Consider the following 20,198-nt stretch of genomic DNA (forward strand, 5'->3'; position numbering starts at 1 on the left):
GAGAAATAAAAGTATCGGGAAAGAAACGAAGGGCAGAATTTACAAAACAGTGGTCAGATAAATAATGACTTACGCGGCAGAAACAAGACCTAACACAGAGAGGACAAAAAGGATATTCGAAAGAGCAGAGATGAAAACACTCAAAAAAAATTGATGGTAGACACTATGGAACAGAGCTAGAAGTACAGATATACGACGTGGATGCAAGGTGGGGAACATCAAAAACTGGGTAAGAAATAGAAGGGTAAAATGGAACGATCATATAAGCCGAATGACAACAAATTGAGTAGTAAAGACGACGAGAGACGGTATCCCAATAGGAAGACGATAGTAGATAAGTAGAAGATCAATAGGAAGAAGAACAACTACCATTAAAAAGAATTAAAACTTCTAATAAATTTTAAATAAATTTTCTTTTATTAAAAAAATGAAATTTGTTGTACAATTTAATATAAACTACATATAAAGTGTTTGTCATATACATTCTTAAGTACGTTTACAAAGTGTTGTTTAATTAAAAAATATAGATAAATTCAATATCATCCTGATAGGTACTATGTGACCTCTTATTTCAATGGCTTGTCTTCTACTGAAGGATACAAAAATGAGAAAATTCCGCAAGCTGCAACATAAAATAGTCTGATAAATCGTGTAATATTACAATATTGCTAATATTTAAAATAAAATACAAGCAGGGGACAGTCTATTACTATCATCTTTGGTATAACAACTATTGGTTACCATTACACCAACGTTGTTACAATATACTATGTCAATTATATCAGGAATTTCTTTGTAAGTTTCTGTAGACACATACACTGCAGATGTTTCTAAACATAGATGCTAATCTAGTCTTTTTTGACAATTGTGGTAAATTTTGGAGCTACCAATTGAGAAATTCTTCTGCATACTTACAAAACTTTGTGTATATAAACAACAAACAGAAAACAAATCACAGCTCTAATGCCACAGCTCAAAAGTCCTCAAAATGATTTGCCATTATAAAAGATATCTAGTCGTCAAACTTCTTAAATACTAAACCTCTCTCGGTATGCCTGCACTCGCACCAACAACTTACCATTATCATCGATGCGCGCTGGAGATGGAACACTAGCTAAAAGTATAAAATGCAGCGAAAAACGACAAAGAACTAAATTCAATCCTGAAATTTGATCTGGCAAGAACTTCAACCATGGTCTCTAAATACTTATCAGAGGAAGTCCTGATAATTTTAGTACACTTCTGTTAGTTACAATTCACATGGACCTGGTATTGATCGACCGCCCCTAGTCTTTGGGTATTGACTAAAGATCTTCTTTCTTCCTACTTATCTGAACACCAATAGCATTTATTTTCCATTCACCAGCATCAAAAAGATCTTTTGAGTGCCATACATTTCTGAGAATTACTATACAAATGTCATCTGTTCTGAGCTCCTACTCAGCCAATTGGTTTAATGTACACATAGTTCATAAATCATTATACAAGTCCTCAGGACCTTGTCAGATCTGCTAAGGATCAGTTCTCCGTCAAAACTCAATAAAACCAGCAGTCTTGGATCGGGACGAAATCAAACATTGTGATAACAGTAGTAAGTTAGGCTAAATCTGCCTTACTGTGCCGAAGGTTCGACTGTAAGATCCTGATTGTGATCATTAAAACCTATTTAGGTCAGAAATAAAGTCTGTGCTGACTAACATCGTGACTGCTCGTTCATCTTTTTAGTTTTATCTCTAAACTCAAAAGAATTACACTTATTTCTGAGTTGTCTTTTGGACCATCTCTTTCTGTCTCCTTATCCATTTTATTCCCATGGGTTTAAACAAAATTGTGTGAGACATGGGAGTACACCCTCGCTATACCAAGGATGTAATTAGCCAGCGCTTGCCAGCTCTCTAAAGCATCGCTTATTAATCTTAGGAAGTACTCTTTTCTCTAACAATGTTGTTATTATTTCATATGATAAGCCGTTTTTGGTGCAGCTGTCTGATGATTTACAGATTCAGTGGTGAATATAGTGTATGTATACCATATTCATTCAATAAATCTTTAGTTACTGACTAGCTACAGCCCCTGTGTCATATATTCAGGTAATCTACGAGTATTTCTTTGGTTATATCTTACTCACACCTGTCACGATAATGCGACGTTTCCAATCTATCCCGTACGGAGTACTGGTGAGCTCCTACTCTATTCAAAACTATTGCAACAGTTTCCGTTTTCGTTACGTGTTCGATAATGTTTGCCTTAATTGCAGACAAAACTTAAGGATTTGATATTTTTAAAACGTGGATTATAAACCTGGGTAAAAATGTTCCTAAACATTTCTCTATATTGTTTTTGATTCTTAGATGGACCAGTATATCTACTCCTCCTGCTTTTGCTTTTTCTTGTTTATCAACTCCGATAAATCGTTAGTCTTGTTTTTCTCTTTTCTATTTCTTTATCTTTACTGCACTGCAGCATTTTCGATAATTTCTATTCTTTGTTGTTACATTGATAATTTTTTCATTTTACAACTTGTAGCTCTTTTTTGCATGGTCCGTAACCTTTGAATTAGGTCAATTCCAACACAATTTTCCAGATCTATAATATATTCTTCTTTACTACAGGCAGGTTACCGTCTCCATCTGAGAACCCCCATTTATCCAGTCTTAGTAGCAACAACATTAATGCTAAACAGCTTAATTTACCAGCGTCCACGCAAGCCGATTTGAGCTGTACTGAGTTAAAATAACATATAATTTTAGAATAACATTGTTAGAATGTATGAAAGTTTACATAAGACATGTAGATATACCGTTTAATAACCGCTTAGCAAAGCACAAAAGCAGATTTCAGAATTTTCACTTTATATTCCTAAATAACACAAAAGTATACTTATCACAAGGTATATAAAATGAGACTATTTAATTCAAAATTACTTACCAACGCAAAATATTCCAATCCAGAAGAATGGTGGCAAACACCCAGAAGTCAGTAGGTAAGGAAACACTATATTCCCCACCAATGTACCTGTTCTCCCAGACGTCAGATGTATGGATAAAGCAATAGTTCTACAAATTAAAAATGAACTAAGAAAAACAATAACCGCTTCATAAGAAAATTCTTACCTTAACGTTGTTGGAAAAAGTTCCAAAGTCAAAGATATTAGCAAATTTTCTGCTACACTTCCAATAGCAGTTCCTGTAGCAGACAATATTGTCACGGTTGTCGAATCTCTTGCAAAATATATACAGAATTGTAGGACAGCAGTAACAAAACATAATATAACTGAAAACATGGAGTATGGTTAGTTTTAATTGATGTTTTATAGTCCGGATTGCAGTTTTTCCCCTGTAGTTGAATCAATTTTTTCGACTCTGAATTTGAGATTTATTTACGAAGATTCTGAGACGCAGTTCAAAAGTGTTTCTCTTTCAAATATTTGTAAGATGCAAATTAAAACCTGATACAGAGTGAAAGAAAAAACACCACAGGTTTACCGAACTTCTAAATATATTTACTGACAATATTTACATAGAAATAAAGTAAATGCTGGTAGTCAGGAAGTAGTCAAATGGGGGATTCCTAGTAAAAATATGAAATAAAGTAAAACGAAGAAAGCATCGCCTGAAAAACAGTAAATGGCGCAACATTCTCAAGAATGGTTTACAGATTTGGAAATGATCAAAATGACTCAAAAGCCGCGTTTACACGATGACAATTGTCAGAAGACAACTGACTGGCATAAAATTAGTGTCTTCGTCCAATTGCCTTGCCAACTGCCCTCACAATTGGCCCAAAATTCAGTTGTCTTTGGGAGTAGACTGAGGACAATGAGATGCGCCCAGTGAGTCCCCCACCACTCGAAATCTTAATCGTCGCGACAATTGGCGCCGTGTGAACGGTGTAGACCAGTAGTGCTGTCTCTGTCTTGTTTTTTGCCAGTTCCCTCACCGGACACAATAGAGGACGAGCAGTCGGCCATGTTTTAGCTGTCTACTGCCATGGTAATAGTTGGCCCCGTATAAACATCTTCTCGTAAAACTGGACTGGCCTCCGACAATCCGCAACCACGCGATGACAATTGTCCAATGACAATTGTCTCGCCAATTGTCATCGTGTAAACGTGGCTAAAAGACAAAGTAGTGACCTAATGGTATTATTATATAACTTATTACTTTTTTACCAGAAATTTGCAAGCTACGAAAAAAATAAAAAAACAAGCTAAAATAACGGTCGGAAGCTTTTTCCTTTTATTTTAATAAGCTAAAATAAGTAAATAATTTGGATAAGTCAATTTTTTTAGATATTTATTTAATAAATTAAATAGAAAATTGATTTTAAACAACGGTTGTGATTTTCAGAAATGCCATGGTATCATTAGAGTTTAAATTCCTTTAACGGCCAACACCAACGTTAATTTTAGTCTGTCCTTTATTAAATCTAAGAATGAAAATGTAATAGAAGGGTCATAAGAGATTTTAGTGGTAATAACAAAAGTAAAGAATAAATGGCGTGTCAAACACATAGTGTCTTATGTTTTTCCGAAGCAAAATCTATCTGGTCATTTATGAAACTGTACTTACTGTTTAACCTTTTTATTCCTAGCATCCTGATAAAGACAGTAGAAAAAGCAAAGGCAACAATTCTTGCAGCTGCTACTATGAATGTATTTACATACACCGACAGATTGTTCATATCCTACAAAAAAGAAATTTAAACAACGCATTTACAAGACAAACAATGTTTCTTATATGTATATTTAATAATTTAATATACGGATTTTGGTGTGCTTATAACTTTTTGCTTACTTACCAGAAGAGAATACAGAGAGCAAATTTATAAACAAAAAAATATATAAAGAGTAGTAAAAAAACCAATTTGGGCAAAAAAATGTAAAGATATAGATAGCTTAATGAAAAGCTTAAAAGCAAGGGAGGCAAACAAAACGTTGATGAAGTTTAGACAGAATACCCATGAAAGGGTTCAGATAAAACCAATACAAAAATACAAGACGAATAAGTGCCGTACAATCACTTTTAATTCACTGAAAACAATGAACTGCTCAGAATAATTTAGAGAGAATATAGAGAGTTTATTTATTTAACTAACTAATCAGAAGACATAATAAACCGTTGAAATGTTTGATTAGTGTCAACAACTTTATGCTCAGTGTCAATGAATAAAAATTGAGCTCGGTGGTTAGAAAAACAAGGTTCAAATATGCCCACTCTGTAGATATTTTCAGACAAATTTGTCATAATGTTGCCGATGCAACTACTGGACTGAGATGTGATGCTAGTATAATCGTTTATAGTTACTTATAGACCAAAAGATGTTGATAGATTTTGAATATCAAAAGAAGGGTCAGATTCAATTTTAAAATTTATATTAAAATCACTAAGTATGATCAGTTTGCCTGCTTTATCAAGCAAGGACGTTATGACATTCTTAAAATTCACCAAAAACAAGCCAAAATTACCCTTACCCGATCTGTATACATCTAAAATATTGGTTTTTATTGAAAGTACATAAATTGCACAAAACTCTGAACTTTGCTCTACAATATATTGATTACTATATAGAAAAATATATAATATTTTCTTTTTCATAAATTGAAACTCGACCTTTTTTCTTTTTTACCCTACAAAAGAAATTAGCTAATGAAAAGCCGGAGATGCTAATTAATTTTAAATTTTCTTCACTTTGCCGGTGCTCCAAAAAACATATGACGTCATAAAAATTTTAATCCGCAAGAAAAGCATTAATCATATTGACTTTATTTGAAATACACTGCAAATTAACATGAAACATAATTACCATACCTTGTCGAATTAGTTTATTTTGATAAAAGTTTGTAGAAGCTTCTAGGTTTTTTCTTCCGTCTTCTTTATGTGCTTTATGTTTATCGTTCAAAGTGAATAAGCCTGTCATCCACCTTATTTATACTACAGATGGGGGTAAAAATGTGCATGATCGAAATAATTGTGATGGTATCTCTTCACCCGACAGTTGCGATAATGCTGTTTCGGCATATCAACATTTACAGATAAATTATGGCACATTCGTTCAGCAAATTCCCATTTTTTCCAGGATTTAAACAACTTTTCATCGTTGAAAAAAAGATAGCCGCTCATTTGAATTATATTTATTACTAGACGGAGCTGCAAGTACTTCATAGCGAGTTTGAAAGACGCTTCGCTGATTTTAAAAAAACTGACAGATAATGTAACATTTATGTCTAATCCATTTTCATGTCAAGACGTGGAAAAATAGCCACTGAAATATCCGTTACGTTCATTATGGAGATAATTTCCGTCCAAAATGAGGTACTGAAAATAATTTCGGATATACACCTTAAACCATATCGTCTGAGAAATATCCGTCTTTGAGTCAAGTAGCTCTGCAGCTCACAGCATTATTTGGATCAACATATTTATGTGAGTCTACATTTTTCCAAATGAAGATAGTGAAATCAAAATATCGTAATCGGCTACGACGAACATCTCTCTTCATGCTTGCGTTTGACCCTCGGTAATTACGTACCATCATATATGAATCCATTTAAGATGAGATATTGGTGTATAAACGGCAAAAAGCTTTGCAACATTATTGTTTTGATGTCATTTTTCCATAGCTACCTCTGGATTTAACGTAATTATGAAAAAATCAACGTATGTTGACATAAGTCAATGCATAGGCAGGGTTTAGTGAATTGTTTTTATTATTTAAAATAAATAAAAAACCATAAGGGTAATGTTTTTAATACATATTAATAAAAATGCCACATTAATTAATATGGGAACTTATATATAAATACTTGTGGATGATATGCAGTGCCATGCATTAACATCCAAATAAAATTAATAAGAAAAACGTAACTTTAATTACAACTCTCTGTAATTACAACTTTTTATCAAATAGAAATGTGCAATAAAGTTTTTTATTTTCAAAAATTGTTTTGGTTTACTATGATTTGTTTTTAAACCAGGAGGAGTAAACTAAAGAGACAAATTCACACCCAAGAAAGTTACTAGAAAAGTTACCAAATACATTTTCTTTTTTGGTTGATCATATCGGCCTTCGACGGTAATCCAAAAAAATTATATTATACTAATACGTCGTTAAAGAGTTCTAAAAACTACTGTTTTCTATATAAAAGCAGACTAAAAATTAAAATAATAACGCAGAAAACACAAAAAATCGCCGATATAACTTAATTAACCTATGAAATGCCATTAGTGTCAAAATTTCAGTGGAGTAAACTTGCCTGAGGTTGGACCAATTACAAACAAACATTGCGGCGCGGTAAATTTGAATAATTACTCCTCCTGGTTTAAAAACAGGGTATAGCAGTCGATCTCCGGACGTTTGCAGTTTATGTGGTAAATCCCATGCAGTATAAGTCTGAGCACCACTGGTCTACATGATAAAAAAACTGGAAGAAGAATTTGGAAGATAGGGTTTGAAAATGAATTATAATAAAACGCAATACACTTGGTCATTGGATACTGAGAACTTGAATTAAATGGAAACCAAACAGAAAGGGGAAAAGATTCCAGTGCAATGAACAAATTAAAGTAGCAATGAAAATAAGCCACCTGACTGAAGAATATATATATATATATATATATATATATATATATATATATATATATATATATATATATATATATATATATATATATATATATGACAAGAAAAAGTGGCGACTGGGATGTCATAAACGGCAAAGAGAATATGCTGTGTAATACCACAGATAAGTAAGTAAATAAACGTACTTACCACTGTACAATTTGCGGATGTTGGAGTTTCTTTCGGTACCATTTGCTCCAGCATTGTGCATAGATTAGTGCTTGTACCATTATGAGCATTTTGATAATCACTTATGGCCTGAAATATTCCAGGCAACCATAATTTCACAGTGTTGACGCTAAAATTAAACAGTTAAAACATTTTGTTTTTTCCAATATCTTCTTGAAAGTAAATAGTAAATTGAAAAAACTTCATTTCCGAGAATTTTTGTTAAAAACAATAATCGATGTGAAAATCAAAAAGTTATAAACCTCCCTAAATAAGATTGTTTTGGTTTTTAAAGTTACTCGTTTTTGGAGATGCCAAATATTAAGCTAGAATTCAACGACTTGTTAGTTCTGATGATTTAGATGTTAAAAGTTAAGTTTAAAATAGCATCGTATATTTCCAAACAATTTTCAGCCAGACACTTTACATTCTGGTTATCGAAAAATGTTGCTGTAAAAGTCCTAATATCAATATCGTGAAAGCTGAATGTTTCACATGAAGGAAACTACTTGTAATGTCTTCCAAATCGTTTCATATCTAGCTTTTTGTAGATGTTATATCTGCTGTTTTGAAATATACGCGGTTTATCGTCATTCTCATGCGATTGACTCAAAAAAAAAGGACCGGTGTGGAAAACACGAGCAGACAAAAGAAGCAAAGGTAGACCACCTACAAAGAATCGTTGGGAATTGGCTGAGTAAAGCTCAAAACCGACAGAACTTGAAGAATATAGGTTAGGCCTATGTTCAACTTTGGACGTAGAGGTTTTTGTTCATTTACATTTACATTAAAAATGGAAATACTTAGCTGTAATAAGTATTCAGTTGTATTAAATATTAAATATTAGGGATCGTGTTAACACGTTCGCTACCAAGTACATGACCTACATCGATTTTTCGCTTATACCAGTGTCTCACCCTTGAGTCGGAGATCGTACTGCACATACTGGAAATTTAAATAGCTACGTTGGGATAGGGGGATTGCGCTTCGGGTATGGTCTGTAGGAAGATGTAACTCACACCTGGGACGCGTAGTATATGGGTAGCAGCTACTGTTCGCTATAGTTGAAGCCAGAGTTAATGCAGTGTTGATCTTACGGAGCGCAGTGATGCCGCTCATGTCGGCACAGTGGTAGGTGTGTGGTACTTTGGCGATAGACTAAGAAATCAGGACCATACGCGTTATCTTTCAAAAATCTTGAATCATTAATTTAACCAAGTTAAATAAGAGAATAAACAAAAAAACAAATTAATTCTATAAAAAATGCCCGTATACATAAAATATCTAATACCTCGTTAATACTTGTATACATATATACAAAAAAATGCAATTAGTTTACAGTACGTATAGTATTAAAAAAATAATTGAGCATTAAATCTGAGATATTTCTCGTTAACTAATACTAATCGCAATCCATATCTAAATCGTTCTCATCCTCTAAATCATCTCCTATATTAATTATCACCGGTTCAATATCTTCCTGCAAATTATCCACCGCAAACCTTTTTCTTCTACTTTCTTGACGTGGATCACATAATTATGCCACTGCTCTTTAGATACGCGTTGGTAAGCCTACTTTATCAACTGTTCTATCATTTTTTTTTTCGTTTAAATCGACGTTGTTTAAAGCCACATATCTTTTCACTTGACTTCACATTATCTCAATCGGGTTCATCTCGCAATGTTAAGGCAGCAGTCTCAAAATTTTAACGCCATATTTTTCGGCAATTGTTTCAATTTTGTACTTGTCGTAATCGTCTCTTAATGCGACCACAGTATCCAGTAATTTACTTTTAGGTAATCTTACTCGAAGAAATTGTTTTTTTCGATTAGCCAAGCCTTGCTTTGAAAATTCTACCAAAAACTTAACAAAAGTAGAAAAGAATTTAAGCCAAGAACAATGATGTACAGAGACAAAGAAGGAGATATAGTAACTCAGCAGAGTGAAATACTATAAAGATGGACAGAATTCTTCAAAGAAAAGTTTGAAAAAAAAACGAAGATCCACTATATGATAGAATTATACTGAATCAAACGGATATCAGAGAAACAACCTCCCCTTCGGTAGCTGAAAAAGTTACCAGTTACCAGACTGAAAAAGAACAAGTCACCTGGATTAGACAACATTAGCGCAGAATTAATAAAGGAAGGAAGAATCGTGTATTGAATGCGATACATGACTCAAACTTAGATACAATGAACAAGTGGAATAAGATCTGAAAACACTTAAGATTACCAACTGGAAAAACAAAGCAAGGAACAGAACCGAATGGCGGAAAATCCCAGAAAGGGTTGTCGAGCTACTGATGATGATGATGAAGCCTTTATTTGCCTTTTGACAACGGCTCCATGATGTAGGTACTTTCATCCGCTTACGAGAATGAAATAGAACTCAGCAAACTCATAAAAATTTATCGAAAACACGTGCTGCACTGTGTAGCTGATAAGAGGACAAATGTTGTTCTTTATTCTATCGTAGAGTTCATCTAGGATACAACGAAGTCTGGTATCCATGTTAATATTGAATGCTGGAGAGCCATCTGAGTATTTGATAATTGGATACATCTTTCCCTATCTTCAACGGATAGTTAGTAGTGTATTATAATCTACTATCAGTAGATTCCCTGGGGCAGCAAATGCATTACACTCCAGCTTATAAAAACAACAAGAAAACAAAAAATTGGCAAATATTTAACAAGAATAACTCACCTTATCAGTAGAGAAAATACATTAAAACATGCCAAAAGTAGATGGTTTACGTAAGGTTTATGTAAAAGAAATTTCATTTCCCTGAAACATTTTTTTAAGGCGACCAACACATTTACTTTTTCGGCATTATTTTCCACTTCTTCTACTAACTTTTTAACCTACAAAAAAAAATAAAATATAAAAATAAATATATAATACTCGTTATTTTAATATAAGTACTAGAAATTAGATGAAATAACTTTATTTTTAGTATTTTTTTTTTAAATCGACAGTATTAATCGCGAAGAATTAAAATAATCAGGTTTTTGTCAAGCAGCGTATGTCAAATCCATTACACAACAAAATATAAACAACAATCGTTATTTTATTATCATAAAAACTATTAAATACAATAACTTAGCCTCATGCATTAAATTTTACGCATACTATAATGTTAATCATGTTTTTATCGTCTGCCTATCTGTAAATAATTAAAAACAACTTACTGGAAAATCCTCCATTGCGTTTCCTGTATTAATCGAATATATTTTTTGCAAAACCTGCATTGCTTGTTCATTTCGTCCGGTGGACATGAGGTATTTAGGGCTTTCTGGTATAAAGATATATACAACTCCACAAAATATTGTTGATAAGGCGCACACCAGAAGAAATATGTTCCATGAATGGAGTTCTGCAAGCGTTGTATAAAAAATATTAAGGTGAAAATGACATTTTCAAGCTTTTAAAGCATAAATGTTATATACTAGCACTAGAACCCATCCCAGGCCGGAATATATTTATGAAATTAAGGATTACCAAGACGACTTACACATTAAGTTACTTACAAAATTATCAGCAACCGTGTAATCTAATACCAATTAAATACCATTTAAAGGGTTTTCACCCATATATTTAGTGGCTTTAAATTACGTAAATTGTTTTCAGTCATAAATGTAGGGCATACGTATATCTGTATCTGTAGGAGTAGGGAGGGTGAGTTAAATTCCACAGCACTTAGACCAAAATGGACCCATTGTAAATCCTTCCAGGGAGCTGTTATCCTTATCTCATCCTTAGGTTGTCCATCCTGCCATTCCTAGAAAGATGGACAAGTCACCAGGAGACATCTCCCTTATGGGCAGTGGGCCAGGATTCGCCGAACGCATACTCTGCTATTAACGATAGCTCTGGGCAGTCACATAGGACATGCTCTACAGTTTCGTCTTCTCGTTCACACTTTCTCCATAGAGTTGTGTCTACTAACCCCAGTATGTGGAGGTGTTTGCTTAGTTGACAATAACCAGTTAAAAAACTAACTGTCAAGCGTAGGTTTTTCCTGGTCATTTCTAAGTACTTCTTTGATGCTGACTTTTCAAGGTTTACTTAGTATTACCCTGGCAAGTTTACATCCTGGCCCTTATTCCCATCTTTTCGCGGTTTGGGTATGGAAGTGACATTTGACAATTTCTGCGATTGTTATAGTTGACCAACCAAAAAGGCCTGCCGCTTTCCTAGCCAAATGGTCAGCAATGCGGTTGCCTTTAATCCTACTGAGTCCTTTAACCCACCTCAGAATGATGATATTACCATCCGAAGATTGAGTAAGTGATTCGTAACACTCCATTACTAACTCTGATGTGATACGTAGTCTATTCAAGGTTAGTAGCGCTTATCTGCTATCTGTGCAGATTATTATAGTTTTCCCGGCTATATCTTTTTGGCTTTTCTCTTTTGCGGCTATGGAGATACCAGCCAGTTCTGTCTGAACTACGCTGTCATTTTTTCACATACCCCACTTTATTCTTAGGTTCAGTGATCTGGAGTATATTCCGTATCCTGAGCCTTCTTTCATTTGAAGCCATCGGTGTATATGCAATAGACATTCACCACGTTTGTCTCCCTATGCTGTCTTGTTTTGATTTTGTAGGGTTTGTGAAAGACAAACTTTGGTTTAATCGAGTCGTAGCCTGCGAGAAACGAGTTCTTAATTGTCCCATTCCTACATCAAGGTTTGCACCAGCTGAGCGCAGTCGCATTATTGTTATCAGCGCCACCTCTTTGACATTTATGTCTAGAGGCGTGATGCCAAAAACCAACTCCATTGCATCTGTTGGTGTTGTTTTAGTGTTTAGTGTGTTAATCGCTGTTGCCTGTAGCACTTTTGGTATCCAAACAATAGCTCCCTAAGTTAGCATTGGCATAATGACAGCACTGTAGACCTACGCAATCACCCTGGGTGAAATGCCCCAGGTGAGTCCAACTGTTCGTTGACATTGCTCATAGGCAATATATGCTCTTTTAGCTCTACGATGTCCATGTTAACTTCCTGTCAAGGGTAATATCAAGGTACTTCACCTTGTCAGAAAAGTTTAAACTGTAGTTTAAAATCCTTGGGAGTATTAAACCCGTGATTCTTCTTTTTCTGTTTGTCTTCTTAGGATTTATAGATAGTGAGTGTTTCTTGCACCATAATTCTATTAGTCAGAGAGCAACTTGTAATCTCTCGCATAGTGTGTTCTCAAACTTACCACTTTCTTCTTCTTTACGTGCCATATCCGCGACGAAGGTTGGCAATCATCACTGCTATTCTAACTTTTGACACTACAGCCCGAAAGAGTTCAGTTGAGCTGCATCCAAACCCTTTTCTGAGGTTTCTCAGCCAGGACATTCTTCTTCTATCTATGCTGCGCTTTCCATCTTTCTATGCATTATTAGTTTTAGGAATTTATATCTGTGACCACGTGTTATATGACCCAGATATTGTAGTTTTCTTATTTTGATGGAATCCAGTATCTCCCTGCTGTTCTCTATTCTTCTTAGTACTTCTTCATTGGTTATTCTGTCCGCCCAGGATATTCTCATACAAAAGAACAGAAAATACATAACACTTTAGTACTCGTTTTGTAAGATTTGGGCTGAGGTCTCTACAACATAATATTTGTTTCATATTATTGAATGCACTTCTAGCCTTATACTTCTCTACTACTACTCTACTAGCCTCTTACCACTTTACAGGACAACAATACCGTCTGCATAGGGTATTATGTAGAACCCGTTGCTGCTGAGTTGGTCAACCAAGGTGTCTAGAACTATGTTCCAGAGGAGTGATGATAGCACCCCTCCCTGTAGACACTCCCTCGTAACCATGCCTCTAACAGAAACGTCTTATACATTTATGCTTACTGCTCTGTAAGAGAGCATACTGAATATCCATTCGCTTACGGCCAGGGCAACATTCCTGACATTGAGCTGTTGGGTAATGGTTGGGAATGTGGTTTGATCAAACGCTCCCTCAATGTCTATGAATATACGAGTACCTAAAGCACACGTATTGTTAACATGCGTTTCTACTTTTAAAATAATTTTGTTGCACCTTAAGCTGAACCTTAAAGATTCAGCAAGTTTACAGTAACATTGTTGGCCTAATTCGTCGTCCAAACCATGGTAGGTTCAGTCGTTTAGTCAGTTGGTCAATAATGATAGTATTTCATTCGAAGTCGGTATTCGTAATTTAATATGTAAACACGTAATTAATTAATCATTTAAATAAGTAATGCCGTCTATAAGATATCTGTGTGTAAATAGTAATTAATAAATACGATACATCACAAGTTTAATAAATGTAATATCCTCCAAGTTAAGATGTAGTTGTATAGAAAAGTACCGCCAATCGATTTATACTCGTACATTATTATGTATGTATATTGGCGATACGATAAGATGAATTCAACCAATTTTCCATTCATTTTAATTTAAGCTGACTACAGAAAGTTTACTTTTTTCTTGTGGATTTTAAGAGTAATAAATATAAACTTATTAATATTTATTTACTTAAGGGTAAAAAAGTACCAAGAACTGCATAGAAGAGATGTATCAGCAAAATACTCCATTAATAAAAAAATATGCAGAAGGTAAAAAAGCTTCTTTGTAAACAACTCGACAATTACTCGAGAAGATCCCTGATTTTCTCGAGTAGTGTTGTTTACAAGGAAGCATAATCCCAAAACGACTTTTTAAACTTCGATAGTAATTGGATCTAGATAAAGATCATATCAAACCGACAAGTTGGCCATATCTCTAGTCACCCCTTTTCATCTCGTGAATTCGAAGATTCCGACACTTAACAACGTTAACCCGACCAATGTGTTAGTAGTTTTGAGGGGGTAATAGTCTGCTCGTGTACTTTGAATCTGCTGGCAGAATTCTTGGTTCCACACTCAACTGATTACACCGAGGATCAGTTATGGTATTGGCAAAAAATTTGTAGTGCTTTTCCAAAAGCTACTATGTGGGTCTATTCCACGTGTTTTTCTGGCCTGGGAACATAGCAGCCGCACGTTTACTGCATTGACAGGAAACTTCTGAGTGGCAGTTGGGAATCAAGGGCTGCTGCAACCCAAAAACTCGCCGGCCTTCTCACCCACTCAAGAGACCATGGTCAAAAAATGCATTTAGACAAGATTCCTGCTCCCCATAGAATAAACTCGTGGGGAACACCACTCTGCATCAGTGCGATATTCTATCCTATTTCTGACAAAATCAATACTACCACGAGTCCGAAATCAGATGAAGGAAGCACGTTAGCCGAAACCTTAGAAAGAAACATTCGGACAGCCATGATTTACGATGAGGGTTGGTACTGGTTATAGCCAGAGTAACCAGAGATACATTTTTCCTGCCTTAGTACTCCTCAGACGCTTCACTTCCTTGCGCAAGTACTGTTTTAACGTAGGAGAACTTTTACTTTGTGCGAATGCCCTAGATAATAGAAGATTGATCTTGTGTTTGTTTGTTCTTCTTTTGGGACTGCGTGAGAAGCTATTTTTTCTTCCAATGCGCCGTCTTCATATCATACTATGTGTTAGTACGTCCAGATTTTGGATGAAGTCCTCTGCGAGAACTCGACGGAGGTGTTAGGAAGCGCTGAGGTAGCTGTTGCACAGCGAGTACAACAATCGACGATGTCATGTTGACGATTTTGTAAAAATAAAAAACAGTATTTTGTTTCTAATTCTATTAAAGTCAAAATCTGACAAGAAGAATAAATACAAGAGAAATGGTGCATTGGAATCAGATGTCCACTCAGAAAAAAGGAGATTTGTTGGAATGTAAAAATTATAGGGGTATAACTTTTTTGAACACAATATACAAAATATTCTTCAACACCCTGTAGAACCGTATAAATACGTGTGTGGAAGAACTCCTTGGTGAATATTAAAGCTTTTTTAGGCCAGATCTTCTTTTTAAAGTGCCTATCCGTTCCGGATGTTGGCGATCATCACGGCTATCTTTACTTTATTTATTGCAGCGCGGAACAGTTCAGTGGTAGTCGTGTTAAACCACTTTCGTAAATTTTGAAGCCAGGAAATGCGTCTTCTTCCCGGTCCTCTCTTACCATTTACCTTCCCTTTGAGAATCAGCTGGAGAAGGCCGTAACGTTCTTGATTTCTCATTACATGTCCTAGATATTCCAACTTTTTAGTTTTGACGGTCATGAGAATTTCACATTCTTTCCCCATTCTACGCAGGACCTCCACATTATGTCTCGACTGTTGAAAATGGTTCTCATTCTAACGAATGCTGCTTTTGCTTTTATTATTCGCTGTTTAATTTCTGTTGAGTGGTCCCATTGGATAATTAAATTGGTGCCTAGATATGTATATTACTCGACTCTTTCGATATTCTGTTGGTTGATTGTAAGTTGAGCGTTTAGTATTGGTTTTTTACTAATTGTCATAAATTTGGTTTTCTTTATGTTAAGAGCTAGTCCGTATCCGTTGCTGACTTCTGTTATGCGATTTGTTAATATCTGTAAGTCATCCAGATTATCGGCAAAAACTGTAGTGTCATCTGCATATCTAATGTTATTCAACCATTCACCGTTTATTAGTATTCCTTTCGCACAACCGTCTAAAGCTTCCTTAAATACCCATTCAGAATAAATATTGAACAAAAATGAAGACAAAATACAGCCCTGTCGTACTCCACGTTCTATTGCAATTTTATCAGTTAACTGGTCTTCTATTTTGATTTTGGCCGTTTGATTGTAGTAAATGTTTGAGATAATTCTAAGATCTTTGTTGTCAATTCCAATTTCTTGCATTAGAGTCATTAATGTGTCATGTTTTACTCTGTCAAATGCCTTCTGGTAATCTATAAAGCATACATGTTTGTCACAATTCACACCCCTGCATCTCTGAAATAGCACCTGTACAGCAAAAAGGGCCTCCCGTGTTCCCAGAGCATCACGAAATCCGAATTGTGTTCTTGTTAGTTGTTCCTCACATTTTGTATATATTCTTTTGTGAATGACCTTTAGAAATGTTTTAAGTAAATGGCTCATAAGGCTTATAATTCTATAGTCTTCGCACTTTCTCGCATTGGGTTTTTTTAGAAGATTTATAAAAGTTGACACTAACCATTTTTGGGGAATTATGCCTGTATCATATATATTGTTAAATATATTTGTCAACCATTTTATGCCATCATAGTCCATAAGTTTTAAGAATTCTGAGTGAAAATTATCAGGGCCTACTGCTTTACCATCTTTGGTGCTTTTGATGGCATATTTTATTTCTTCGACTGTAAATGGTGGTCCAGATTCGCAATTGGTGTTTGTTGTAATACCAGTGTTACTTCGTATATCTTCAAAAGTTTTTTCCATGTATTTAATCCAAATATCTCTTTTATGCTCTATTTCCAGTACTATGTTTCCCTGATTATCTGTCAGGAATCCAGTGTTCTTGTGTTTATATAAGCCTGTCGCTTCTTTAATCTTTTTATGGAGGTTAAATTAATCATGTTTTTGTCGTAATGACTCTATCTCTGTACACTTCGAGCTAAACCAATTTTCTTTTGCTTTTTTAATAGCGCTTTTTATTTCGTTATTTATGTTGTTGTAGTAATTCTTATTATCTTTAGCGTTTCTTCTGTCTTCCATCATACATAGAATCTCCTCCGTCATCCATTCCTTTTTATTTGTTCTTTCAGGTTTTAAGTATTTCTCTGTTATTTCTTGACTTACTTTGTGCAAATTTTCTAGTTCTACATCTGTGTTATCTGTTTTTGTACGAGCCCATGGTTTTTCTGTACAAGCCCAAGTTTTTTCTTTTAGGCGTTTTTGTACCTTTTCCTTTACTGTTTTATTTTCCAGTTGGTTAATATCGTACTTTATAATTTTTGGTCTTTGAACTTTCTTTAAACTAAGTTTCATTTTGGCGATAAGTGGATTTTGGTCCACAATTCCTGTTGACTTACCTGGCTTACCTGGGACCCTGTATTTACCGAAATTTTATCTATTCAAAATTAATAATTCATACATACACGTTCATTATAATATATATTTTAGCCCAGTCGTGACATACTTCGGATATTGATATCGTTGGATACGAAATTACCACTGTAGTTTAAAACATTTTATTTCAAAGTAACTAATATTTATCTGTCTAAATAACTATAAGGCTGTTGATTGAAAATTTTTACCTAGTATTCCAAAGAGAAATATATCCAATTTCCTTGGTAATATGGCCCACGACAAAATCGGTAACAGCAAACTACCAAAACTAAGAAACATGCCTCTCGCCATATTAACTCTTCCTCTGTATTCTGACGAATGAAATTCGGTGATGTGACTGGTCGTTGCGGAAAATGGACCATTAATACTAAAAACACATATTTATATTATAGTTTTTTATCCAGATCCAAATATTTTCATAATACTTGGTAAAAACTTACTTACATTGCTCCAGACATAAATTTAGCTGCTAAAAGTACAAATTTGTTGGTAGATAAAGCTGCAACTGCAGCAAAAAATCCAGACAGCAGGAAGCCATACACAATAATCCTCTTTCTACCTAGTGCGTCACATAAGTAGCCCCAATATACACCGGTGGATATCATTCCTAAAATCAAAAAGGTTATCGTGTATTCTTAAATAAAATGTGAAATTTTTGTAGATTTTAATGCTAATATGAACTAATTGCACAAATGACAATAATTTAAGAAAAATTGAACTTCACGTGATTTTTCTCTTGCTGGTAACTTATATATTGTAGAGAAATCCTGGTTTTTGACTTTTATCTCATTACCAAGTAAAATCATCATCAAAATACAACTATAGAAGATTACAGAAGAATAAGCCTTAGGAGCCATCTTTTGAAAACGTTCCTGAAACGACATACGTTACGCAGACGATATCATCATCTTCGCAGATAATCTAGAAAGACTGCAGACACTATTGCAATAATGGTAGAGGAAAATGGAAGATTTGGTTTAGATTTTAAGATTAAAAAGTCTAAGTACGTGATAATCAATAAAACCAACAAAACTGGGCACCAATTACTGTTATCTGGGCACACATTTGAATGATCGGTGACTACACTTAATGGAGATAAAAGTAAGGATTGAGAAGGAAAGATCAGCATTCATCAAAATGAACAAAATTTTCGGTAGTCAAGATGTATAACTCTCAGTTAAAGTCCGCTTGCTGAGATGTTATGTTATATCAGTTCTTTTGTGCAGTAAACATTACTTCAATTATGAACCATATCCGAGACATCCATAAAGCGTCTTGTTGAAGTATTTTAAATGTGGTGATACAGATACATACTGAGAATCTCTTCTATGGAGAGAGTTAGCAATAACAAGGTCTTTCAATGAATGAGAAAGGATCGTTAAATAAGCATAATTATAAAATGACGAAACTGGATATATTAGACACGTAATGCATAACAGATATAAAAACACAATCGAATCTGTGAAAACGTATCCAGGAGCAGATATAGAAAAGAGTACAAACACCTAAGCCCAAACAAGTAATAGATATCAATCGTTTAAATGATGAAACAATTAGACATCAGGTAGAAACAAGCATTCAGGCAAATCTTGAAAAACTTGAAAAGACAGAGAAGATACCAGAACTAGACATTAATAAACACTGGGCCATTATTAAAAAGAACGTGCTGGAGCCCGCTAAAAATATTCTGAAGAAAGAAAAACCAAAGAAACAGAAATAATGGATGAGTGACGAAACTTTTTTATTGATGAATTCTCGAAGACTATCGAAAGGCAAAAATAAAGAACAGCATAAGCAAATTAACAGAGAGATCAAAAGAAAAATCCGCGACGCTAAAAAACAATGGTTACAAGACAAATGTAAGGAGATTGAAAACTTGGAAGCCAAATATGATTCGTTCTATCTTCACAAGAAAGTTAAAAAAATGATCAACAATAAACCCAGGAAGCAGACAGTACTTATAGACCAACAAGGGAACATGATAATGGAAACAGAGGAGAAACTAAAACATTGGCAGACATACATAGAAAAACTATTTGACGATTAAAGGCAGCCTCCTTGTGATAATTTTCCAGAAGAGACAGGTCCAGAAATAAGCAAAGAAGAAGTAATGCAAGCGGTGACGTCATCAAAGAATAGCAAAGCTCCAGGACCAGACGAGCTACCAACGGATATACTAAAGTTAATAGACGAAGATCGAATCCACTTGTTAGTAGACTTATTTAACAAGATTTATGAAAACAGCATAATTCCTGAAGACTGGCTAAGATCAACGTTTGTCCCTCTTCCTAAGAAGGCACATGCTAAGCAGTGCAGTGATCATCGCACGATCAGTCTGATGAGCCACACCTTAAAAATATTCCTCAAAATAATTCACAATAAAATTTACAGAAAATTGGAAGAAGATATCGGAGAAACTCAGTTTGGA

The 20,198-nt window shown here is 34.6% G+C and overlaps 1 protein-coding gene across 3 annotated transcripts in view; it reads right to left on the reverse strand.

The window, feature by feature from the left end:
• Positions 1-396: 396 nt before the first annotated feature.
• LOC140447430 (synaptic vesicle glycoprotein 2B-like) overlaps positions 397-20,198 on the reverse strand; it is a 46,651-nt gene continuing 26,849 nt past the window's right edge. For all 3 annotated transcript variants that reach the window (XM_072540073.1, XM_072540075.1, XM_072540074.1), the window contains 9 exons: positions 18,215-18,377; positions 17,959-18,137; positions 10,983-11,167; positions 10,498-10,655; positions 7,771-7,918; positions 4,572-4,686; positions 3,114-3,273; positions 2,929-3,056; positions 397-622 (listed from right to left, as the gene is read on the reverse strand). In XM_072540073.1, the coding sequence (XP_072396174.1) occupies positions 567-622; positions 2,929-3,056; positions 3,114-3,273; positions 4,572-4,686; positions 7,771-7,918; positions 10,498-10,655; positions 10,983-11,167; positions 17,959-18,137; positions 18,215-18,377 (1,292 nt within the window). In that variant the 3' untranslated portion in view covers positions 397-566. The remainder of the gene's footprint in view (positions 623-2,928; positions 3,057-3,113; positions 3,274-4,571; positions 4,687-7,770; positions 7,919-10,497; positions 10,656-10,982; positions 11,168-17,958; positions 18,138-18,214; positions 18,378-20,198) is intronic.

The sequence above is a fragment of the Diabrotica undecimpunctata genome, chromosome 8, assembly GCF_040954645.1.
Source record: "Diabrotica undecimpunctata isolate CICGRU chromosome 8, icDiaUnde3, whole genome shotgun sequence".
NCBI lineage: Eukaryota > Metazoa > Arthropoda > Insecta > Coleoptera > Chrysomelidae > Diabrotica > Diabrotica undecimpunctata.